Below are 23,517 nucleotides of genomic sequence, written 5' to 3'. Positions count from 1 at the left end.
ATGGACCTGGCCACGAATTACCGCGACCCCGATTAATGAACTAGAAAATACGGTCGAAGCGCTCCGGTCGATCCGATATCGTGCGAGAAGGATATTCCTCGCCTCGCGCGTTCTTCGCGCTTCTTTAACCCTTTGGGTACCGATTTATTTAACGATTTCTTTACGTACGAAACGTATTTAATTTGTTGCTGTATGGACTCGTATGTAAATGTAATACATTTTACGAAAAGATTTATTTATTTCAGTTATATACATAGTTTAAACAAGATGCAAGTTAGTATATAAGAATTACAAAACAATAATAATAAATAAAAGAAGAAGAGTCGGATTGTCGTCAATTGTTACTACGCCAAAACATGCGAATGACGAGTATCAGCCGTCAAATGTACCCAAAGGGTTAATTTCTCCTGCGACCACCTTCGGTTTTAATTTTACCTTTTTCTCTACATTAGTCCATACGATATCGGTTTCTCTGACGAACTTGTTGGTTACGATCAACTTATTGAAATGTATGTACGAGTACTATATTATAGAGAAGTTATATATCATTTTACTTAATAATTTTTAAACAATCTTCAATGACGAAAACGATCACATTACGCTCGACATTATAGAGAATTATGGGCATACTTTGTCTTATTACAAAATATCTTTCGTCCTGGGCAAATTTACTTCAATTTAAAAAATATCACAAGAAGCAAGGAGCAGCACGAGCGAGAATAATCCTGTGGACATCACGTTGATAATACCACCTGGAAAAGAAAATGTCGCATCTTAGCATTTCTTATTCCGACGATCACGCATTTTATCTTCAGCGCCACATCAAATGTACTTCGATATTTATGGAAGAGCGCACTATTGTTTGCGTCGATAAAGGTACGGTATTTGTTCGCGGGTCAGACGATAATTGACGAGTCGGAATATTCTCTATCTTTGTTGGTCTGTACACGGAAAACCACTACCAGAATTCACGGTAGCGGCTTTCTTCCGTGTCGAGATTGTATGTTCGACAAGTGTTATATAGGTAGTATTCGGCAAGGTGCTGCTTTCCATGAAAATATGCGAGAGGTCTTGTTCCAGATGGCTCGCGTTGTTGCAAGCTACGCGCTTATCGGCGCTTGTAATCGCAAAATTTGCGACACAGTTCTCGAACAGGCATGCGAGTTCACGACTCGTAATTGCGAGCACATTATTCCACCGCATAAAAAGATTTTATGCGCGCGCGCGCGCGCACCCGTGCACTCGAGACAAAAGTACAGCCAGCTGTAATAATGTCCTTGCTGTTATGCAGGCGGAAGTAAAATGCGGTAAAATTTGTCGATCGACTGACACGAGAGTCAAGGCTGGCTTACCGTTGAGAAAGTTCGCGCGTCGCGTATCCTTCAAGCAGACGCTACTGTTCATTTTCACGTAACCCCAATTGCACGTGCACTCCCCGTTCATGCACATCACCGTCTGCTGGTTGAAGCTTACGTAACATTCGCCGATATTCGTGCAGCTTTCGCTGAGAACTGTAATAAGAATACGAATACACATTTCCGACGGATGGATTATCTGTGCGAAGATTATCGACTCAACGACAAATCATCGTATCTTACGCTTCTTCTTGAAACATCTCCCGTATCTGTGGTGATCTTCCTTGTCACAGGCGCAAACCTTATTTCCAGCCTCTTCTTCATCTGACGTATCCGTTAAGTCCGCGATACGCTTCTCTTTGCCTTGATTGATGGTCGCACAAGTCGCACCCGGCACTTTGGCAGAACATTGAATGTCTTCCGAACAAGACTCGCCGTACGACGATACTGGGGAGAAATTGGTATATATATGTTAAAGAAGAAACTCTCTGTACAAATACATTTTCAACATCCACCTTTAAAATGACATTTAGGAAGCAACGGTGAAACGGCAAGTGAAATTCTCGCGATACTGCATTCCGGTGACACGAAGAGACACTAAATCTTACCTGGCAGACACGAGTTGGTAGCTACAGGCACGTAGTCCGATTTGCACGAACATACTTCTGAAATGCACGCGGAGTTTGCCAGTGCGCACTGCTTGTCCACCCTGCAAGTAGCATTGAGACCTGAAAAAAGTCAACGGTCGTATCAGCCGAATTATTCATTATATTACATTCATTTTATTCGTAATCGTCCAATTTCAACGTATTCACGCACGTATTCCTTGCGTGTCGTCTCTCGCGTGTTCCATGCGATCCACACTTTAGGTACTTAAAAACTATGCGTGTCGACTATGTATGTACGATAATTAACGAGACATCACCTGCCAGACATCGGTCCTTCGACAGGTAATAATTTTCCCTGCATTCGCACAGCTCCTCATTGCAAATCGCGTTTTTCGCCGCACAGTCCTCGTTCACCTCGCAAATCTCTCCGACTCCTGGAAATTTAACGCAGCAGATCTCGTTTGAGAGATTCCCGTCGAGCCACGAGAACGTGAGAGACAATCGTTAGTTAACCTGCCGCTCTGCCTACGCAGGCTGTCTTGTCCTTGTTCAAGTGCGTGTTATCGGGACAGCCGCATGAGCCGTCCTTGCACACCAGCCTGTTCTTGAAACCGTCGACGTAGCAGTCGCGTTTCTGCACACAAGCCTCGCCGATCCCTTTGTTTCCCCAGCAAAACAGCTCGCTCCTCACATAATGGGAAGCCGCGTTGCATACGCACTTCTCGTCCGCGCACTCGGCGTCCGGGCCGAGGATGTAACAGTCTTCCTTCCGGGAACACTCTCCGCCGTATTCCGTGGTCGCTGAACGAAATACGTAGACTCGTTAAAAAAGGGAGAAGCGGTACAAATCGTACCGCAACGTCGCAGCTCGAATCGATGCCGCGCGTTCACTCGAGGACAAGTCCTCCGTGTTTCGATATGTTTTACCTACCTATAATATCAATTATACATCATTGAGGAGCGAACTCGTGTTAAAATCGCACGCGGATTTCCGCCTCCGCTAGAAACACGCACACACTCACCCTTGCGACACTCGCGATTGTCCTCAGACGCGACTGTGCCATTCGCGCAACTCCATACACCCGCTCGGCAGGCGGACCTCTCTATGACGGCTGCGTCGTCGCTGCGACAGGATTCTCCCAGCTCTGTCAACATAAATACAGTTGCACGTCGTCGCCCGTGGTCACGTTTGTGTCGTTAATTCTACCTGGTATGCACTGCTCGTGAGGTGCGAAATGCGCACGGTCACAACGACATTTCCCGGTATCATCGCACATGGCGTTCCCCAGCCCGCTGCAGTCCTCGTCGCCCGTACAGTTGCTGCCCAACCTAATTTCTAATAGGATCACACATATACACACACACGTGCACAGGCGTGTCTCGTCTAACGACGAAAGTTACGAGCACGTTACGCGCTCATGATTTACGTATAATTCTTACACTGACGCTCTCACCCGTGGATTTGTCGGCGGCAGTGGTTGTCGATACGACGTCGGCCGAAGGTCCAATGGCTTCCTTAGATTCGAATTTTTTGACGCAAACAAAGTCCTTACAGGCCGCATTCTCGAAGGTGCAATCGATGTCTATCGTGCATTCGTCACCGACAGCTATTACGTAATCATCGGGAAAGCGTTAATATTCGACGTGACAGTTGAAATTTTCAATCGACGCACATCGATACACTGTGCTGACATTCACGTCACCTTTTCCTGCGCGTCGACAAGTGCGGTATTCACGCCGATAGAAGCCTGGGCTACACTCGCAAGTGTTCTCGTTGCAAGTGCTCGCCTCGAAATCGGCATTCACGTAGCAGTCGACGCTTCGCTCGCATCTCTCCGACAGGCCTGCGCGTCATCGCACGTAAAGTCAAATTTCTGTTGTTGTTAGCGATGTGAGAGAATTCAGATGTAAAACGCGGAGAATATCACGCACCTACGTATCGGTTGCATCTGCCGTGCAGATAATAGTAACCGGGTCCGCATACGCAAATATTGTCAACGCATTCAGCGCCACCGAGGAGATAAGCCGAGCACTGCACCGTGTCCTCGCACTGATCGTGCAGTCTGGTGGCAACTGTCAAGTACAGAATAGAAGTCTCTTTGCTCGAATCATGATTAGAAGATTACCAAGCGCGCGATGTGACGAAGTTACAAGCTCGAGAGAAACGCTACCTTTGACGCAGGCTGTCATGTTGGAATTATAGATGTTTCCAAGTGCGCACTGACACTCGCGATTGTTGCACGTACTACCGGTCGCTGTACACTCATTATCGGACTCGCATTCCCATTTGCTGATTTGTGCGATGTCATCTATAACGCTTCCGTATTCTTTCGAGAGAACGTCAACGTCCAGTGTGAAGACTGAAATGAAGATTTGATTATTCGTCGCAACATGAATCTTTTATTTTTCACATTAGATGGTGATTTGTATTAATTCGTTTTAAATATGATATATATTATGATATGCTCTTAATACGACGTGTACTAATGAAAATAATAATAATAACGCTTTAAGAAGTTTCCATAAGCGTCTGTATGAAATTAACTTATTATTTGTAAACTATATTCCTACCGTCGCGAATAAAGAATTGCAGGTAGAGTAGAACGTACACTACTTGACGAGTTTGCCGCATCTTCGTGACTTACGAGTATTACTGATTGTCTTTGACAATGTTGCTCAACTTTCTTTTATCAAATCTAAAGCAGTGCCGACTCTAGACGGGATATAAGAGGCGCGATTGCAAGCGTGCAAAAATTCGTCATATCGTCAAGAAGAACTGCACCTGTACCGTGTTCCTCGGATATTACTTTTGAAAAATTGCTTCTCTCTTGTTTCCTATGTTCTGTTCAGGCGTTCTTGTGAATTTTACTCCTGAAAATATTCTCAATATCATTGTGCGAAAGGTGCTTTCCTCCGTTTGTACATAATATTTTATCATACGATACGTTTCAGTAAGATTTACTTATTACTTCATAAAAGAAGAAATGCATTAAAATTACCTCAACAAAGACCATCGCGTTTTTCTGTTATATATACTCAATTTAGTACTTGGTTCTTCGAATTACACGACCGATACTGCCGTATGATATCGGACAGATTTGAACGAACTGCGTTGTTATCACATAAGGATAATCTTCGGGAGTGATATAGGTATTTCAAAGTTATCGTTATCGTATTAATCTTAGGCATCTTATAAAATGGAGAATTAACGACAAGGAATCAAATATTCACGCATAAAGGGAAAAATGGGAGAAAAATTTATTCTATCACATTCACATATTAAAAATTTATTCTAGCATATTTTCTCTTATCTTAACTCCACGAATGCAACAAGGTAGGAAAAAAATTGATCTAATCTATCGGTGATTAAGTTCTCTAAAGAACTTAACATAACTTAACATAACGTTGAACAACGTTAAAAGTTGATATGATGTTCAACTTGATATTTGGTTGACTCCAAGGCAATAATCACCATTGACTCATCATACACAACGATTGGAGTAGCGTCTTTATCCTATCAAGAGACGCATTAGGAAAAATGTGTATAACTTTGTTCTTCCTGTTAACTTCCCTGACAGTCGAGTCTAGTGCTTACTGTCGTGCAGAACGTTCCGAGATATCGTAGCTGGACGTTCTTCAATCGTGAAACATGAAGAACAAAATGGAAAATGTAGAGGGTGAGTATTGCATTATACGCATTTTTATATTTTCGCGTATAAAAAAATGACAATTGCATACGATTTGGTTACACAAAAAATCCTCGAAACATTGATCGACGTAATGAGAAAATATTTTACTACATCCATGTAATATTTTCGGAAGATAAATGTATGTTCCTCGTGACAGAATTGTTGTGTGTTTTCGTTTCTTCTTCTTTCTTTTTTAACTTATTTTTTTATAAAGTTTCCTCTTTCAATTTTTCTGTTGATTCTAATTTACATAACAAGATGTACTTTTTCTCTTTCTTTTGTTTCGGCTAATGTTTATTTCGTATTATCAACTACATGTATTTTAATATTTGTCTCTATTATTATAATAATTACGGACATTTTCTTTATATAATTCTACAGATAGAGATACACTTCTAAGCACAAAAGAAATGTTAAAGAAAAATGTGGAATTACTAAGATATAAGCGGACATCCTATCTCTTGACGGTTCTCACAGCACTTTTGTTTTCTCTTATATTGTTCGTTTGCTTGAGACATATATTTTCTACAAAAAATATAAGAGAGAGAAAGAGTACGAACATCGTCGAAGTACCAACATTCGAATTAATTGCAATAACTGAAGGAACTGCGGCACTCGTTGATCTTTACATTCCGGATAAAAAAGATTCCGTGAATCATAAAGAAGATATAAATTCAATAAATAGTTCCCAAAAAACAGACGAAATTTCATTTGATACTATCAAAGATGTAAAACAAGAGAATGATCATTCGCGCTTGTTCATGGATAAACTTTATAATGACAAATTCTCCAGTAATGAGAATAACAAACAAACTGAGGCAAGTTCACGACCACAAAATAGTTTCCAAAAGCATAGGAACTTTGATATTCCCCCGAATTTTCCCAAGTTAGGACAAGAGAATTTAGCTCAAGTTTATGAACGTAAGCCACTGACAGATAATCTACATACATTAGACGGTACTAAAAGTATAAGTCATGAACGTACGCTATTAGATAATCAACAAAGATTAGACAGTCTATCGAAAAGAATATCGGATTACTCTCTTACTGCAAGACCTCCGAGTCTGAAAGATTACGTAGGTTACAAAAGAGACGTAAATCCAAAGAGTAATTCTCAAAAATCAGAAGATGTTTCATCTGATCCTTTCGAAAATGAAACACAAAAAGGTGATAATTTATTCATGGATAAATCCTTTTACGATGACAAAATCTTTAGCGAGGAGAGTGACAAACGAGAAAAAGCAAAATCTCAGTGGTGGCGCACAATTGCAATGCTAGGCAAGTCTGCTGAAATATCATCAGAACATGCGAGTAAAGATTCTTTAGTTTCTCAAACGACAGAACACAAAGAAGACGACATTTCAAGCGACAAAGATAATGCAGAATACGACAATATAAGTAACATCGACAATCAGCATATTTCATTCCATGACCCTATGCTTACTGGGATAAAAAGTGAAGAAAATAAGTATTCGTTAGAGGAAATGTCTGACAAATGTGAATCAGGCGGAGAGATTAAAGAAATGTGTATTGGGAACTGTAAATCATATGAAACAATAACATTATTGATACCGAAGACTCGGCTATCGTCGTACGTGTTTTCTAAAATTAGCAATGATTTTTCCATATATTTCGGAGTACATGACATACAGGCGTTACTTAAAAACTCAAATCAGTTCGGAGATTGGTGGTCTATCAAAACTTCAGAAAATAAAAAATTTTTCTGTAATGGACAAACACAAAAATGCAACTATTATCTCCATTGCTCTAAAGAAGAGGAACTCACCTCTAACGAAAGAGATACAATGAATAAATTAACAAGGAACAAGGAAGATAGTTACTACGATGATTTCCACTCGAAAGAGCATGACAAAGTTCCACACGACTATGAAAATGACAACAGGGAATCAGATAAAGACTTGTTTGTTAGCTCGGAAGAAAAACAAGAAGATGTAATTTACAAGCAGCATGAGATACAAACAATCGAGGCATCTTCCACTTCCTCTTCCACTTCCGAGGATGACTCGTATTACTACGACCATTACCACGGTAACATTCATAATATTAACGGTCCTGGTACGGCTTTCAACCATCATATGTTTTGCAGCACAGAATATATGCTTTATCTATGGTTTAATATTATATGCAACTTGAATTCAAAGCTAAAGTGGGAGGCTTACTTGACATGGGAGAAAGGTACGTGCTAATTTCTACATTAAAAGCGTTAATCATTATATTACTAATAGAATTATATTACTATTACTAATAGAAACACATAATACATTATATTACTAATAGAAACTTTGCTTTGACACTTTTTCTCTTTTTTCTAATATAAATTAAGTGGATTTTAAGTTGAATTAAATTAAACAGTTCGTTAAAACAGTTTCGTTAAAAGAGATAAATGATATAAATGCATGCATTTTGTTTGTCGACGCGTGTACAAGCGTGTACCTTGCTCGTCTGATTCACTTGATAACTCTGTTAATCAATATTAATTAATTAACAACTCAACATATTTACTTATATTTCTTTATTTGAATATGTACGAAATATTTATTTTCAGAATCAATTGAAGAACCATTATTATTATACATAGAGGGGAACGAATCAATCACCAAAGTATATATTCCTGACTATCGTAGTGCGTTACTATTTGGAAAGAAAGTGTTAACGGATTGCCTTGTCAGAGAAGATAGAATCCTCTTCATGAAATCGTCTTTCGAAGACAGTCCGAGCAATATTATAACGCATATCAAAAAGTGCATAATTGACAAGTACAAAGACATGATAAAAAAGAAGGATTGAGAAAAAGCAGTAGTATATGATGCTATATGTTAATAAAGATATAATAACGTATATATATATACACGTTAAACAATAATGGAGGAAAATAAACAAATATTTACCATAAGAACGTGCACAGATACACAACGTAGTCGGGTGTACTGTTAATAAACCCATTTATAGGAATATAAAAATAATTCGAACCAATAAAGAACACTACAATAACAACTGCATGTAAAACACGCTAGTATTTTTTTGACCTGTAGTTTCGTTTATTGCCACTCGGTATGTGACATGCTCGCGAAATTTGTTCGTAAAACCCGCGGGCATTCGACAGAGGCATGCTACGGCATAATTGGTGCGTTATGCACTCATAGACGTGCCTGCGCATAGACCTTGAACTTATTCATGCTAATTTGTTACGACTTATACGTGGCGTTGCGTTAATCCGATAACTGTTTTCATGCGTTAGTCGAATGGCGATTACAATTGGCCGTTCGGCGTTTATGGAACGAGCGAAGTAGGTCGAGTTCGTATATCTTGGAAATAATTTTTGTGCGGCGTCGCGTTGAGGTCCTCGTAATTTACCATCGCCATTAGCGTATGACTCAAATATCGGATGCAATTATCGGACTGATACTTTATCTTACCATTATCAGTCCTTCCTCTCGTCTCTTTGACAACTGCCCAGTGAGATTACTGCCCATTATTATCCTTAGTTCCGCCACTTTAGTTCCGTTCGTATGCCGATACGTTAAATAATGCGCTTAATTTCTATACTTTATGTCACTATCATCGTCGGCTGCAGCATATGATGTCAAGCGCGCTAAAAATGAACGGAATAATTCATTTTTGCGAAGAAGAATGATAATTTTGCAGGAATGACGCGGTGATAAACTCAACTCGATTCCAATGATAATTGCAAGAAGATTCAGTCGGAATTCCAGTCCAGAAACTACAACGACAGCCCCATGACTTCGTACAAAGTTTCGGAAATGGAACATTCAATATAAAATACGAACCACAGGTCAGGTGTCAGGTTCTCGATATGATATAGCACTTCGCTTCTTTATTAACGCTAACCTCTCTCTCCGGTCAATCAAGTTGGCTTAATCGCGCTCTGACCTTACACCTTACCTCGTCTCGTGAAACACGCAAGATTACCACGACAGTTCGATCAGTGTTTCGATCACCGGACGAGCATTCCGCGGCAAATTGCTTTGTAAATCACGGCACGTCCTGCACGCGTCCTGCTAAATTTATGAATCACACGCGAGCCTTCGTGATCGACGATCGATGAGAACATTTCGCCGACGAAACAAAAGGCGACGTGATCGTCGTGAAATCGACACGACAATCCGACACGCTCCTTCCTGTCGTTGTAAACAGCAACGCTGCAAGGTGAGCACGATGCACTTGGCGTGCGGGCGGACACGTTTCTACGACTGTCTGCCCATAAAATACTGGCAACACGACGATAAATTTTCGGTGGCTTTCGTGCACGCGCGGCCGGATGAGTCTCCTTTGTAACCAGCAAAGTTAACATTTCGAGCTCGACGGTATTCGCCGACGAAGAGACCGACATAACGTCGCGCGATGCCGAGTGCGCCTGAAAAGATAACGTTGGGTCTATGCTAGAGACCGAGATAACTTCTCTCGCAAGTAACACGCGAGGATACCTCGAGGGATGAGTCTCATTCCGCGGGGGGAATGGCGCTCATTTCTTTATTCCGCGTTCTGCATTATTCATACCTAAGTATCGCCGAGGGAAAATATATAATTGAGAACGAATGCTAACTCACGTCTCGCATTTTGGCCAGTTAGTATGTATAATTCAATTTTCTTGAAGCGATTGAGATGAAACGATTAATTGTAAATAGTGAACATTTAGGGAAAATATCAAAAGGACGTGATGCGATTATGATTCTTGCCTTTCGAGTCACAGGTCGTAGATTCTCGCGCTGAAATTTTTATTACAGCGCACGGTAGCTTGCTGATCGAGTTCATAAAAAATTAAAAAATAAAAGGAAACGCATGAAGAACATTTTATTACGACGACAATTCTCCTCCGACATTCGCCAAGTATCTGTCGTAAGAGGAAGAAAGTGCGATACGAGCGAATTATAAAAAAAAAAATCGATCTTAGGAAAATCAATGTGCCTGTGGAAGAAAACGACAAATACCGTAACCGGGAAGTCCGTGATTTATTCGAAGCTTTGCGTGCTCGTGTTCGCGAAAAAGTGCAGATTTGTACGAAAAAAGAATTTATTTCTCTTGCCTGGGGTGAAACAGAATAAGCCGGTATTCGATTAGGCGCATGTAAGTCGATTAAAATAATTGCAGTGTTCTCGTGCAATTTATATCGAGCGTCAGCGTGAGGAATGAAACTTTCATCTGGATAACGATTTGCGATCGCGAGATGTGCGCTCGATAAGGGTATTTTCAAACAGCTTGCCCCTATGTTCTCCCGAAGCGACGTGAGCGCCGTCGTTACGCTCGAATTTTCCTATTTGACCGATTTCGCCAGTAATCCAGCGGGAATTGCTTAAAGCCCGATCGCTGATATACGATTGTCTATAACGGGAACAGATGCCGCGCGTGCGATAACGATGCAAAATAGAACGCTTCGAAGGTTCGTTTCCGGCTGCTGGCCCGGAGAGAGAATCAAGCTATGTGCGCGCCGGGTTAATAAATCTGGCCGGCAATGTTCGCGCGGCGACACGGCCGGGGGTAGTTAAGTAGAACGTAGCAGCGTCTAACCGCGGCGTTTTTCGCGGCGATCGAAGTTCAGCTCGACCAGCCAGCCAGCCAGCCAGCCAACTCTGCTCAGATTCTCAAGGAAAGCGGTAAGGTAACCACCTTACGGTAGAGCATTTTCTGCTTTAGTGGTGGCAGCACGTAGGGGAGTTACGTAGTGGGGATGCTTGGAAGGCTTAAAAGGCCTTCCGACGTCCTTGTAACACGCAGTCTTGAAATCAAACATACTCAGTATTCCGTGTAAGTGAAACGGAAGAAAGTGCGAGGGATACTCTCTTCGACTCCGAGCCTGAGTGGACGGTGTACCATCGTTGCCTGTTCATTAAACTGTCACCGCGGTGCCCTTGTCGACCAGTGTGTAGTAAGCCGAGATTCACTCGTCGGGGAGATAAATCCCCGTTGTAGAGAGAAGATTCGTCTTCGGGAGGAAAATTCGTGGAGACGAAGAGCAGAAATAAAGATCCGCGCGGAGAAGAGACGACTCTCTTTCTTTGCGTAAACAAATCCTTCCTCCTTTTCTTCCCTCCCCCTCCATCCCTCCCCCCCCCCTCTTCTCACCTCTTCACCTTAAGGACCGGATTTGTGTGATTTGTGTGATCGTACAAGTGGTAATCGATTAAAATATTATTCGCATCGCGACCAATCGCGAGACCATGAGAGGCGAAATAGGTGCCCGCATAATCTTGTCCGTTTTACTGGCCGTGTCGATATTCTCGCCGCCGATGTCCGGGGCTCTCGTGACTTTCGGCAAGACCAACCCGCAAAATCAGAACCAAAACCCGCCACCGCCTCCGACACCAGGTATGTGGACGAACTGGTAACGAAAGTTTGACGTTAATTATAACGCTGTATTCTAGGGAAAAATGCGCTCTCCGTTTCTCCGAGAATCGTTTGTTATTTCTCTCTCCCTCGTCAGAATGACTTCCCTCTCTCTATTTCAGGACATTACACATTAGGTGTAGTTGTATCCACCAATGTCGCGTTTTTTTTGTCAATAGCTATTTCGCGCACAACGAGACGTAACGTTGTACGCTACGAAATGTCATCTCGGCTCATCAATAGAAATATGCAAATCAGCGTTAAAGTATCACCGTGTCGGGGTGTTCCTATTCAAAACTATGAACTCGAAATAAAAATCTCACGTCGGGGTGTCTTCAAGGTTAAACTGAAATGCAGATGAATACTAATGTTCTGTTGAATGTCAGAGTTCTAGTTCGCATGACTTTTTGACGATTGCTATCATTCGAAGCTGTTTCTCGCGTTTTCTCGCACGGCTCAGTTTTGCTTTGTAAGCTTCACTTTGCGAAAGACAAAGAAACGCTTCATATGTCTCAAAACAGAGAGATCGCAATGGAGCTCAGTCTTTGCCAATTTTGCTATCAATTTGCAAGTCTAAGTTGTAATGGTATACCGTAAGACGATGTTACGTGGATTTTTCGCGGAGCGAAAACGAGCCGAGAATAGAACAAAACGGCGGCGTCTCATACAGAACGATATTTACAATTGCAGTTGGAAAAGCTCGCGAGTGCAAGGTACATAGCGACTGTATTGGAATTCAAAACACCTCGTGTATATCGGATCACCAGGATGGAAGAAGACGATGTCTTTGTGGCGATTATTCGGCACCACTTAATGGTCTCTGCGCTAATAAATACAAAGGTAGCGCGATCTTTTTGCAATCTTTGTTGCTTTGTTGTTACTTTCCCGACCGACTGTCTCAGCCGCTCGTTGCAGTCGCGATTCGGCGAGATCGGATTTGTTATGCGCGCTTACAACGCCCGAGAATAATCGAAAACTTCGCTTAGCGAGGTAATTAGCGACGAATACGAAGAAACGAGAAATTAATCGCGTCCGGAAATCCGGATGGATTCCTGAAGTAGTTTCCGATAGTACCCTGTATATGTGTTACGTGTCTTTTATGTAATTTCTCGCGGCACTTATTCGGCCGCAATAAACCACTCCAGATAAACTTTGGGCGCACATTTATCCGTTACACTATCGCTTTAATCCGCCGGGTTACTCGAGCTTCCAATGGGATGACTTGAACTCGGAGTCGGCACCGAGATTTGCATATACTTACGTGTTGTATTGCAATACGTGAACATATGACGGTGTTCGTAGGCAGTTCATGGCATTATCTATGCAAATTGAAATAGGTAAGGAGTATCGCTCCGACCGACCTTCCACTGTACCTTCCACGGCCCGTTTTTCTGCAGTGCTCTCCGCTGCACGGCAGGAAAAATCAAGAAAGTAGAACGGTGACGACAAAAGCCGGACACGTTCCTCGCGCGAATTGTGCGCATTCGACACGTAACACGTGTGCGCTTATCGCGACGTTTCGCACATTACGCACGCGAGACGTACCTGCTCGGGTAGTTAAATTCCGCTTCCGAGGCTTTCGTATCAAACGGCGATAAATCATCGATGAGAACAAGAGCGAACGGTGGCCGTACCTGGCACGATGCGGTTGAGAAATGTTAACCGAATCTTCGAACTTTGGAAAGCGTATAACGTGTGCCAGGCGATTTGCAGCTCGATACGTAATATTAGAGGCTCGCGAAGCGACTCCGGAAACTCAGCAATTTCGTTTGATTAGATGATCACTATGCATGTTTCCCTTCTGATTTTCGGCCGATGATTGGCCCGAACGTTTTGCTTTACAATTAACCGCAGTCACGAATCGATCGCCGCTTAAGAGTTGTGTCGGGGATTCGCGCGTATTCGCGCGAATGTATGCATATACATATCGCTCGAGAAATTAAATGGAACGTTTACATCGCACTCTGTCAAAGTTAAAAACCTCACTCACGTACATCATAAATTTGGTAAATGGCCGAGAGAGAAAGTTCCGCTAAAAATAAATCTCAAAAAATTGTTGTATCTTTATTTATTGTTTGCCGATAAGTGATTTTCTGCGTAAATTTTGGGATTGCCTCAAAAATTGCACGTCCTTCTTTTAGCGCTTCATGTATCCTGCAATGACAATTCAGAGTGCATAGAAGACGCCCAATGTACTGTACGCAACGCCACTTTGGGAAAACGCTGTTACTGTGAAGAGGGATTCTTCGAAGAAAGCCCATTGTTTTGTAACGGTGAGTTCCGATTCCTATTGTCCCTGCAAAAGATAATCTGACTTAAATTAATAAATGTAAATCTTGCGTAGCGCTTGGTGAAAATAGATTTTCTTTAATAATTAAGAAAGATATAATAAACAATTTCAGTAGTTTTATCGTGGATTTACGTAGTAAACATTTTCTATACAACACTCACAATATTCCGAATCGAAACAAATATTTATCATATGTTTGTCTTTAAAAGGTAAAAGGTAAGTTGTTTCGATTAGTGTTAATTGAATAAAAGATTAAAAAGGAATTTTAGATGATGACTTACGCGTCGAGTGTTGCTTATCGTATACGATGACCGTCGATCATAAGAAATTAATCATAAGAAAATGTCCAGCGACAAATTTAAAGTATATTGATAACTGAGTTCGGTTTACGGTGTGTTGGTATTAAAAATAAATTATCAGCTTAAGACACGTTTACGTTACTTCCTAGGTTGCTCGTCAATCTTCACGTTGTATACGATGACTCTTCTGGCTGCTTCGCTCATGCTAGGAAGACTTAACTACGTCTAAATCTCTCTACGATCTTTCAAAGCAATATCTCGAACATTCTTACAACTCCGTACAAAGTCACACGATAGAAAAAGATCATTCTTCGAATTAACGAATCAAAGGAGAAATAACGGCTAGAGAAATACGCTTTTTTATAAAAGTATCAACATTTCCGTTAATTTGACGAAAGCGTTTTAGCAGAACGTATGTATGCGTTCAGAGAGTTGACGAACGTTTATGTGTCAAATAGCTACGAATTCTGATCAGATCTCAACCAAGTATAGATAGAGTGTTCCAGTAATTGAGCAGTTCTTTTCAATTGCAGATTTCTTCGACAAACAAGTTTCTCCTTAGCAGGAGGTTAATAGATGCTATTTTTATGATCCTTTTAACGGAGATTTGCATGAAATGTTAAGCCGTTTACGTTGCTTGTGAAGACTCTTAAGTTTCGTAATTGTTAGCAGCATAAAAGTTATCGATTTCTACACAGACAATCGCCACCCTTTCCAGTTTGCTTTCAATCGATTGTAATTTAGAAAAAGTGCATGGTTTCTGGGACAATCGATGTACGTATTATTTAAGACGCGTTATGTTGCAAGCGTCCGCGGAAAATCTCGTGTTTTTTCCTCTGATTCGTTTTTAGAATGAAAAATTAAAACTAATTCCACTTTCGGCTGCTCTTTTGGACATCAATTTGTCAATCAGCGGATTCTGTAATCAGTGTTAAAATATGTAGCGTTGCAATCAAATCACAGAGAAATGTTCAAACTAATTCAGATATCTGCTAGAGGAATACCGAATAATTCGGGATTTCTATCTATCACTAACTTTGAATCTGTATAAACGATGACTCAGATAAATAACATCGTTAATTTTATCTTACTATACTACTAAAACAACCCGGTTTAATCCGATTATCGATTTATACGTAGCTTATACCCGTGATCAAGTCGGGAAACCGAACAGTAATTCTGAACCACCCTCTATACAAAAACGATTATTAATTAATTAATTAATTAAATATAAGCACTAATCTTTCGTACTCGTATATATTCTCGATACATTAAACATTTTAACATAACTGCTATAGTTGAAAGGGAGAAATTGCATTGCAGCATTGTTACAAGAAAAGGATCAATTGAGGAAAACAGTTCAATAATGTATTCCATGCAAATTCTATCTTATCGTATGATCTATCATTTGATTACTATTACCATATCCTTGATTTTCATGTTGTGTTTCATCAGGGATCATAGCATGAGTACGGAAGATTAAAACGGTATAACATTTGCATAATATACGCATAATACGCATAAAACTTATCGTTAGATTCATACTTTAGCTATCTTTAAAATCTGAAATAACAAAGAGTGACGCTTTAGTAGAAGATTTCCGTAGTGTACATATTTAGACTTCGCGTTTTGACTGCACCAAGCAACAAGTACATTTGGATACACACAAACTTTTAATGATTTATTTTGGTGTTGTATTTTCCTTGGTAAAATTTGTAAGATGGAGAAACAAATCTCAGAACGACATAACCCAATCGCAAATCAAACAAAACTGTCTAAATATTCTGAAATTTTTATTCTAAGATTCAAAAATGATCGATTAATCTAATTCAACGTTTCGTCTATTTATGTCAATCTCGTCTTAATGCAATATCGATTAGCGATTAGCGAACGTGCCTCGGCATCGGAATAATGATCGAATCAATTTATAAAAATCTTCTTGTGAAGTTCTGCCAATGATGCCTTAACCTTAACAAATGTAATCACACATGACAAATAATATATGATTCTTTCTGCTGTAGTATACTTAATAATTGTAGAAGTTTATTGCAGCGCGTGTTTAATTTAGTATAAGTATCTTTTGTAAACTTTGTAATATAATACTAGTCAAGAATATTTAGAGTTATTGTCCTCACTCTAATGTCGTTTTATGTACTTGAGTATTTTGTGCACAAATAAATCTTCGAATTTTTTCGAAGTCTTCATTTATTCTCATGCTGTAGAAGGAAATAGTCAAAATAAATTTCACAGGTTATAAACATTTTATTTATTCCTGCGCGAAGATATTTCGAGATTAATCATTTCTTTCTAAACACCAATTGCGTCACCGTGTTTCCCGTCTGTCCACCAAACTGAAAAGTATCCGTAGGCAATTGACTATCGAGTTCGAAATCTGCAAACAATAAACGCATTATTCCATTGTTATGTTATATCGTATTTTTGTGATGCTTAAATTAACAAGAATTTTTGAAACATTTTTAATGAGATTTTCAGAGAGAATGCAATAGAAACATAATTCTTTAAGTTCTTGGACGAAAGTTCTTCGGACAAAAGTATTGATATTTTACTAAAAATTGTACTAACGACTCGTAAAGTGTTTTAACAGTTCTTCTTTTGTCCAGTTACAAGAAGTTAAAACGAGATATCCTCCTGGCGAAAGAATGCGGTGTATGTTTTCTATGTATGTCTGTCGCTTCGCCGTCGGATCGTCCGGATTTAAACTAATGGCATCGTAAGTGCCTTTATCGTGAACAACTTTGAAGTCATGCGGCAGCGTATTGTTGAGAATATTGCAAACTTCTAACTTCACATTCGACAAGTTGTTATCGTTTAACACCATGCGGGCTAGATCGATCGCTTTCTGCGAATAATCGACTCCCAACAAGTTTGCGAACCCTTCGTTCGCGAGTTCCACTAAAGTCATCGCGTTACCACATCCCACGTCGATTACCTTATCGTTCTCCTTATCTAGATCCAATTTCGTGACGATCCATCTGTATAAGAAAAACTTTTGTTTAGTAATCTCGGTCAATTCGTGATTAAAATACTCTCTAATACTCTCGTCAGTTTCTCTCATCTCTTAATGAAGAAAATTAGTTTCATTATTTGAACTTGCATTTAAATTAATTTAATTTTTTCCTTCCCTTTTTTATGTAACATATTGCTATTAAGGTATCATGTTATTCCTTAAGATCAACGTTTTACGAAAATTCGTTAGCTTACAACGCTCTATTTATTTTATATTTTTATTGTCTGTTGCACAGACAATCGCGACCGGAGAGTTTGCATAGCGCGGCGTGCATATTCGCTGCGTCGAGAGTTTCGATACTTCGAGATTCTCAATTGTTGCAATATTCACGTCAGTACGCAGCGGATCGCGACGCGGCAGTTCACACTCGGACTGCTCTCCGTATCCAATTGCGATTTTGACTTACCGAAAGTAAGTCTCGCGCCAAAATCTTCATCCCCGAAAACGCCAAGAGTGAATATCGCGCGTGTGTTATGAAGATATATATATCGCTGAAGAGCCGAGAGCGAATATCTGGCGAAACGGGGTGTCGGGAATGTCGACTAACACGGCTCGCGTTATGGCGGTTACAAGTTCAAATTGTCAAGCGTCTGTTTCTCCGACTCACTCTCGTATCCCAGTTACTGAATCGAGTATACCGAATATACGGTCGAGTATACCGAAATATCGTTATCGCGGGTCGACCGTACCGAAATATCGCCAAGTGATCTCCGAAAGAACGTCTCGCGAAATAGCCCATATCGTATGGAAACATCGAAGTTCGTTGTGTATCATATGGCGGACATGACGGGATCTCGGGTTGGACATTTCCCTCCCCTGACCGAAAGACAGTCTCGCATTTGTTGCGACGAAATATCGCTAAACAGTCCCCGGAGGTGCACATCGTCGCAGGACTTTTTGTTGGGTTATGGAAGGTCAGGATTCAACTCGGGAAACTAGTAAGTAATAGCATAGAAATTATACTGAGATTCTTTCTGCGTATCAATTCTATACTTCTTACTCTGAAAAAATAGGCTGTCTGTATTAGCTTAACTGTTTAGTTTTTATCGGGTATTTGGACGTGGTCGATAATATCGGTGCTTCACCCGATTTTATTCGGGATGAACGATCTAGTGCTTCTTCCACGGTTCGAGTAGAAACTCGAAGGTATTACCACGGTGGGAACATTCGTGAGCAGCTCGATAGATGTCGCCACGGTTAACTCGCGGAGAGTCGGCGTCACCTGACAGCATCGTGCTGTTTACGTTTCGCGGTAAAAGCTCTTCATCGATTTTCGGGGGTGCTGTTTATTCGCGTGTTTGCGCTTTTAACTCCTTTGCTCACTTACCGTACGACCTTGCGCGAATTCCCCGCGCCGAACCATATCTCGCCCACGTCGCCGTGATCGCGGAAGTTGTCGAGCTCCTGCGCGTACGCGTTCTCCCAGCTACAAGAGGCACGTGAGGGACGTGAAAAAAAAGCGACGAGTAATGCACCACGGGTGTCGCGCGATCACGGTACGTATTTACTCACAAGTCGAGGGTGCCCAGTTCCGAAGGTGCCAGTTCCCCCCCGTCCTCTCGTTCTGTCATCATCCCGTCGTGAATCTCTCACTTAGCTCGACTGTCTGACTGACTGACTGACTGAGTGACGGACTACGTGAATTCTCGTCGGCTTTCACACGACATGCGACAACTTTCGTGCTCAGGCACTGCCCTGATCGCGTGATCGCAAGTCGGATCGATTACTCCGTCGTAAATCGATCGTGTCGTGTCGTTGCGAACGAAGCAGCGGATTTCCGCTGCTAATTTCGAGCCGGAGTCAGGCTCGACATACGATATTTCTTCGTGAACCGGTCTAACGTGGGACCACGAGGCACGAGGACGTGTGTTACTTCGCAATTCGTTGGTTAGGTGGCAGCGCCAGCCTTGAGCAATTGTCGAGCAGGAGCGCATCTGTGCTCTGTTATGCCGAACCTAACCTTTCACGAGACACCGTGCTCGCGTTAATGTAACGGTACTATCATCGTGATTGTGCGAAAATTGTACAGCATTGTCGTTTACGTGTGCATCGCAATTTTAAATTTCTCAGCTCGAATTATCGAACATCACTCGCTTCGATATGAGTGTTAACAGCTTGTCAAACTTCTTATGTTTCGGTAAGTAAATAAATTTTTATTTTTTAATCTAACTGATATAACCTGTGACATAAACTAAGTGATTCTAACGAATGACGATAGTATGATGTCAAGTATTGATAACGGAATGTCAATAGTTTCGCGTAAACTCTTACGCAACATTTCGAGAATGTCAGCTGCAACTCCAGTATTGAGAAGTTAAGGTTGAAAGTTATTATTTATCGTTTAAAATAACATGCGATATTTCTTATTATGTCGTCGAGCATTATGAATTTTGCAATATCATAACTACTATTTGCATCTGTGCTTGAAAAATATTTTGTTACCATGTTGCAGTTTTATCTGATCGCAAGTGAAATAACTTAATCTTTGCTTCGGTATTTGTGTGATTTTGATTGATAGTCCAGATCTTCTCATACAATAGATAAGTAAATGATAAGTGATACTAAAATATGATGTCACGCAGGGCGGCAGTGTGCAAAATTCTCTGCAATAGCACGGCGCTACTCCTCCATTGCTGCGAATCCAGCAGACAAAGATAGTGCGAAGCCAAAGACTGGTATAGTAATGTTAAATATGGGTGGCCCTACCAATATTAATAAAGTTCACGAGTACCTGTTAAGAATAATGACTGATCGCGATATGATCCAGCTGCCAGTTCAAAGGTTTTTTAGTTTTTGTATCACATGACACGCAGGATAGACTGATGGTAGCTGACTGGCTGTTATCCTGGAGAGATATTTTTTACAGACATATGTTGCAGCATATTGGGACCTTGGATAGCGAAACGTCGTACCATGGAGGTGCAGAAAAAGTATTTCGAGATTGGCGGTGGTTCACCGATTCTGCAATGGACGAATAAGCAGGGCGAGCTTTTGTGCGAAAAGTTGGATGAAATTTCGCCCGAAACCGCACCTCATAAGTATTATGTTGCCTTCCGATATGCAGATCCTCTCACGGAGGATACGCTCGAGAGGATACGCAAGTACGGTTATCATATTTCCTTAGACGTAACGCTACATTAGCGACATGTGCGATGCGTAAACCGCGCGCATTAGGAGATAATTGGAGTCGATCGTGCGCTTTTCCTTTTTCAGCGATGGGGTGCGGCATACTGTACTTTTCTCTCAGTATCCACAATACAGTTGTTCGACTTCGGGCTCCAGTTTTAACGCTATATACAATTATTACAGGACTAGGTGATTATATATATGCTGTTTCTGTCTCTTATATATTAAGGATAAATTATCGATTATTTATTGTACAAAATACATTCAAATTGTATAAAACGCTTTAAGCGTTCTTTTTTCGTTTCGTTGTTGAAGAAATAAATGAAACAGAGGATGATATATACGAAAATAGATGCATAGAACAGATAGAAATTACGTTCTTGCAGAGAATTACCGAGCGAGATGAAATGGAGCGTAATAGATAGATGGGCTACACATCCTCTCCTTATAAAAACATTTGTCGAAAGAATTAAAGAGGAACTCGCCCACTTTCCTAACGAAAACCGAGACGACGTCATAATTCTGTTTTCAGCTCATTCTCTGCCGTTGCAGGTTGTTATTAAATTAATGCGCATTCAATTTCGAAAATACAAATTTTATTCGCTCCTTTTGCAATCACTTTAGGTCGTGAATAGAGGGGATTCGTATCCGGCAGAGGTTGGAGCTACGGTGGCATTAGTGATGCAGGAATTAAATTATTGCAATCCATACAGCTTAGTGTGGCAATCGAAGGTATATACGCGTCGTGGTAACTAATTCCATTTTCAGACTTAACGAGATTCATCGATCCGGAGAGAAAAACAGAGAGAAAGAGAACCTTGCACATGTTGCGCGTTATGTACTTTCCACAGCATTTTAAAATATGTATATTCAGGTCGGACCCATGCCGTGGTTAGGACCTTTTACCGACGAGGCGTTAAAGGATTACGTTAAACAAGGCAAGAAAAATTTCATTCTGGTGCCGATCGCATTTGTAAACGAACATATTGAAACCCTCCATGAACTGGATATAGAATACTGCCAGGAACTCGCCAAAGAAGTAAGAATTACTCTGGCGAATCTTACTGTCTGTTTATCGTGATAAACGAAAATATTTCGTTTCCAATTTTTTTTCAGCTTGGTATCGAGAGGATACGAAGGGCCGCGGCACCCAATGTTCACCCTTTGTTCATCGACGCTTTAGCGGACATTGTAGCGTCTCATCTTAAATCGAAACAGACTATAAGCCCTAAATTTTTGACGCGATGTCCTCATTGTGTAAATACAAGTTGCGACGCTAGCAAAAGTTGGTACGCTAAAATCTGTGGGATTCAGCGATAAATTGTCTTCCTAATTTAAGATTTCGTCGAAAATGTTATGTAATAGTATGCGTGTTATTACACTTGTGAATAATTAAATGAAAGTGAATAGATTTTACAAAGTATACGTATGTACACATGCACACGTTTATGACAATCGCACAATAATTATTAGATTGTACAATAATTTATATCAATTGTAACCGAATAAACTGCGATATATTTATTTCATTCTACAAATCCCTGATGGATCCTCTTTTCAAAATTAGCGACTAAAACGAGATTTTGTTAACCCTTTAACTTGCTACGGTCGAGATAACTCGAGTGTGGAAAAAAATGGCGGCCTTGCTAGGATCGAGTTTACTCGATTTAGACTTTCAATGTGTAATACCCATTTAATTTAGTTTGTAAAAAGCATTTGAATTGAGCGGGCATATAGTGCCTTCTCTTAACATGATAAAATATTTTATAATTGTAAAAATAACTCAGCAAAGAGGGTCATACTGGTTTAATTTAATATCTCAGCAGTTAAAGGGGGTTAATGATGAGTCATTTATACGTTCACATATAATTGTCGGGATTGCTCGTGTGTGTACACACTTTGTTTCTTTTTCACTGCCAATATCAAATCCAGAATGGCCGAGGCAGTGTTGCCGACTCTTCTCGGAGTAAATACAATATCCAGCTTTTGTCAATAATCTATATAGCTTTCCGCGAGTCTTCGTTTATCCGGTGTATTCTACCCGGGCCGCGCACTCAGCGCGTTTCCATCTTTTTCGCGATGTTAAACCACGATTGCATCAGGTGCATCGGCAATCTCGATGTTACACTTCTCCTCTTCCTCCTTTGCTTGCTTACCGGCTTTGTCTCACGCCAATGTCGCGGCAATCAGAGCGTAATAATCGCACCGTTGCTTCGGAAAAACAGTAGCTACGTTCTGTGTGCAAAACGAACGTATTAATTATAATCGTACAGTTGCCTGTAAGATGTCTGTGCACGATGTATTTGCACGTGCCTCATCTGCACTGTCAGTGCATTCCGGAATACACAAGAATTTGTTATATGTAACCATACACGCACAATTCTATTAGGTGAATTGGATAATGATATGTACAAACGAAACGTGTAGTTTACTCAACTCGATTGCACCTCCTTTTGAAACGAAACACGAACAGACTACGATTTTCCTTCTTACGTTATTCTGTTATTCGTAATTTTGCCGACCGCGTATTCTGCGACTCTTTATTAAAAAGGTTGTTGACGTAAAAAGTATTGCCATGTTAACTATCGGTTACTTCTATCATTAGTCGAAACGAATGATTGATGTTCTCTTTTAATTATATAGCGTTGTAACTTTGTCAATTTTGCTTTCTAAGTTCATAGTAGATTCTTTAATCAACCAAGTTTTAGTATATTTGTCAATTACTCATTTTCATCATGCGAATTACTAGCTGATATATC

The 23,517-nt window shown here is 40.6% G+C and overlaps 6 protein-coding genes across 8 annotated transcripts in view; 4 read left to right on the top strand and 2 right to left on the bottom strand.

The window, feature by feature from the left end:
• Nucleotides 1-288: 288 nt before the first annotated feature.
• LOC105185721 (prion-like-(Q/N-rich) domain-bearing protein 25) lies at nt 289-4,618 on the bottom strand. Of its 2 annotated transcripts, none has more exons than XM_011145423.2 (13): nt 4,535-4,617; nt 4,135-4,323; nt 3,896-4,036; nt 3,667-3,807; nt 3,418-3,570; nt 3,171-3,299; nt 2,986-3,108; nt 2,477-2,764; nt 2,281-2,397; nt 1,964-2,083; nt 1,599-1,802; nt 1,353-1,511; nt 289-752 (listed from the first exon to the last, which is right to left on the bottom strand). In XM_011145423.2, exons 1-13 carry the CDS (start codon nt 4,593-4,595, stop codon nt 679-681), a joined length of 1,899 nt encoding a protein of 632 aa, XP_011143725.2. In that variant the 5' UTR covers nt 4,596-4,617; the 3' UTR covers nt 289-678. The 2 variants fall into 2 exon arrangements, with proteins under 2 accessions (XP_011143725.2, XP_025159441.1); XM_025303656.1 differs by lacking the exon at nt 289-752 and adding an exon at nt 770-1,263 and having other exon boundaries at nt 4,535-4,618.
• Nucleotides 4,619-5,518: 900 nt separating this feature from the next.
• On the top strand, nt 5,519-8,669 carry LOC105185722 (uncharacterized). Its single transcript, XM_011145424.2, has 3 exons — nt 5,519-5,640; nt 6,034-7,848; nt 8,219-8,669. Exons 1-3 carry the CDS (start codon nt 5,613-5,615, stop codon nt 8,458-8,460), a joined length of 2,085 nt encoding a protein of 694 aa, XP_011143726.2. The 5' UTR covers nt 5,519-5,612; the 3' UTR covers nt 8,461-8,669.
• Nucleotides 8,670-11,121: 2,452 nt separating this feature from the next.
• sosie (oogenesis-related protein sosie) lies at nt 11,122-16,864 on the top strand. The gene is made up of 4 exons (XM_011145426.3): nt 11,122-11,997; nt 12,706-12,855; nt 14,157-14,288; nt 14,754-16,864. Exons 1-4 carry the CDS (start codon nt 11,850-11,852, stop codon nt 14,831-14,833), a joined length of 510 nt encoding a protein of 169 aa, XP_011143728.1. The 5' UTR covers nt 11,122-11,849; the 3' UTR covers nt 14,834-16,864.
• On the bottom strand, nt 16,856-19,437 carry LOC105185725 (EEF1A lysine methyltransferase 2). The gene is made up of 4 exons (XM_011145428.3): nt 19,145-19,437; nt 18,960-19,058; nt 17,188-17,597; nt 16,856-16,996 (listed from the first exon to the last, which is right to left on the bottom strand). The coding sequence occupies exons 1-4, from the start codon at nt 19,204-19,206 to the stop codon at nt 16,902-16,904; spliced, it is 666 nt and encodes a 221-aa protein (XP_011143730.1). The 5' UTR covers nt 19,207-19,437; the 3' UTR covers nt 16,856-16,901.
• Nucleotides 19,011-23,517, top strand: part of Invadolysin (leishmanolysin-like peptidase, invadolysin) — a 308,939-nt gene continuing 304,432 nt past the window's right edge. Inside the window, exon 1 of the mRNA XM_011145429.3 lies at nt 19,011-19,128. The gene's annotated coding sequence lies outside the window, so the exon portion shown is untranslated. The remainder of the gene's footprint in view (nt 19,129-23,517) is intronic.
• FeCH (ferrochelatase, mitochondrial) lies at nt 19,533-22,282 on the top strand. 2 transcript variants are annotated; one of them, XM_011145427.3, is made up of 8 exons: nt 19,533-19,769; nt 20,215-20,413; nt 20,512-20,733; nt 20,846-20,947; nt 21,145-21,310; nt 21,383-21,490; nt 21,633-21,797; nt 21,875-22,282. In XM_011145427.3, the coding sequence occupies exons 1-8, from the start codon at nt 19,733-19,735 to the stop codon at nt 22,076-22,078; spliced, it is 1,203 nt and encodes a 400-aa protein (XP_011143729.1). In that variant the 5' UTR covers nt 19,533-19,732; the 3' UTR covers nt 22,079-22,282. The 2 variants fall into 2 exon arrangements, with proteins under 2 accessions (XP_011143729.1, XP_019698172.1); XM_019842613.2 differs by lacking the exon at nt 19,533-19,769 and having other exon boundaries at nt 20,215-20,307.

The sequence above is a fragment of the Harpegnathos saltator genome, unplaced genomic scaffold (assembly GCF_003227715.2).
Source record: "Harpegnathos saltator strain DR-91 unplaced genomic scaffold, Hsal_v8.6 scaffold56, whole genome shotgun sequence".
In the NCBI taxonomy this organism is placed as follows: Eukaryota; Metazoa; Arthropoda; class Insecta; order Hymenoptera; family Formicidae; genus Harpegnathos; species Harpegnathos saltator.
The sequence above is the reverse complement of the archived record's forward strand: the minus strand, read 5'-3'. Positions and strand labels throughout refer to the sequence as shown.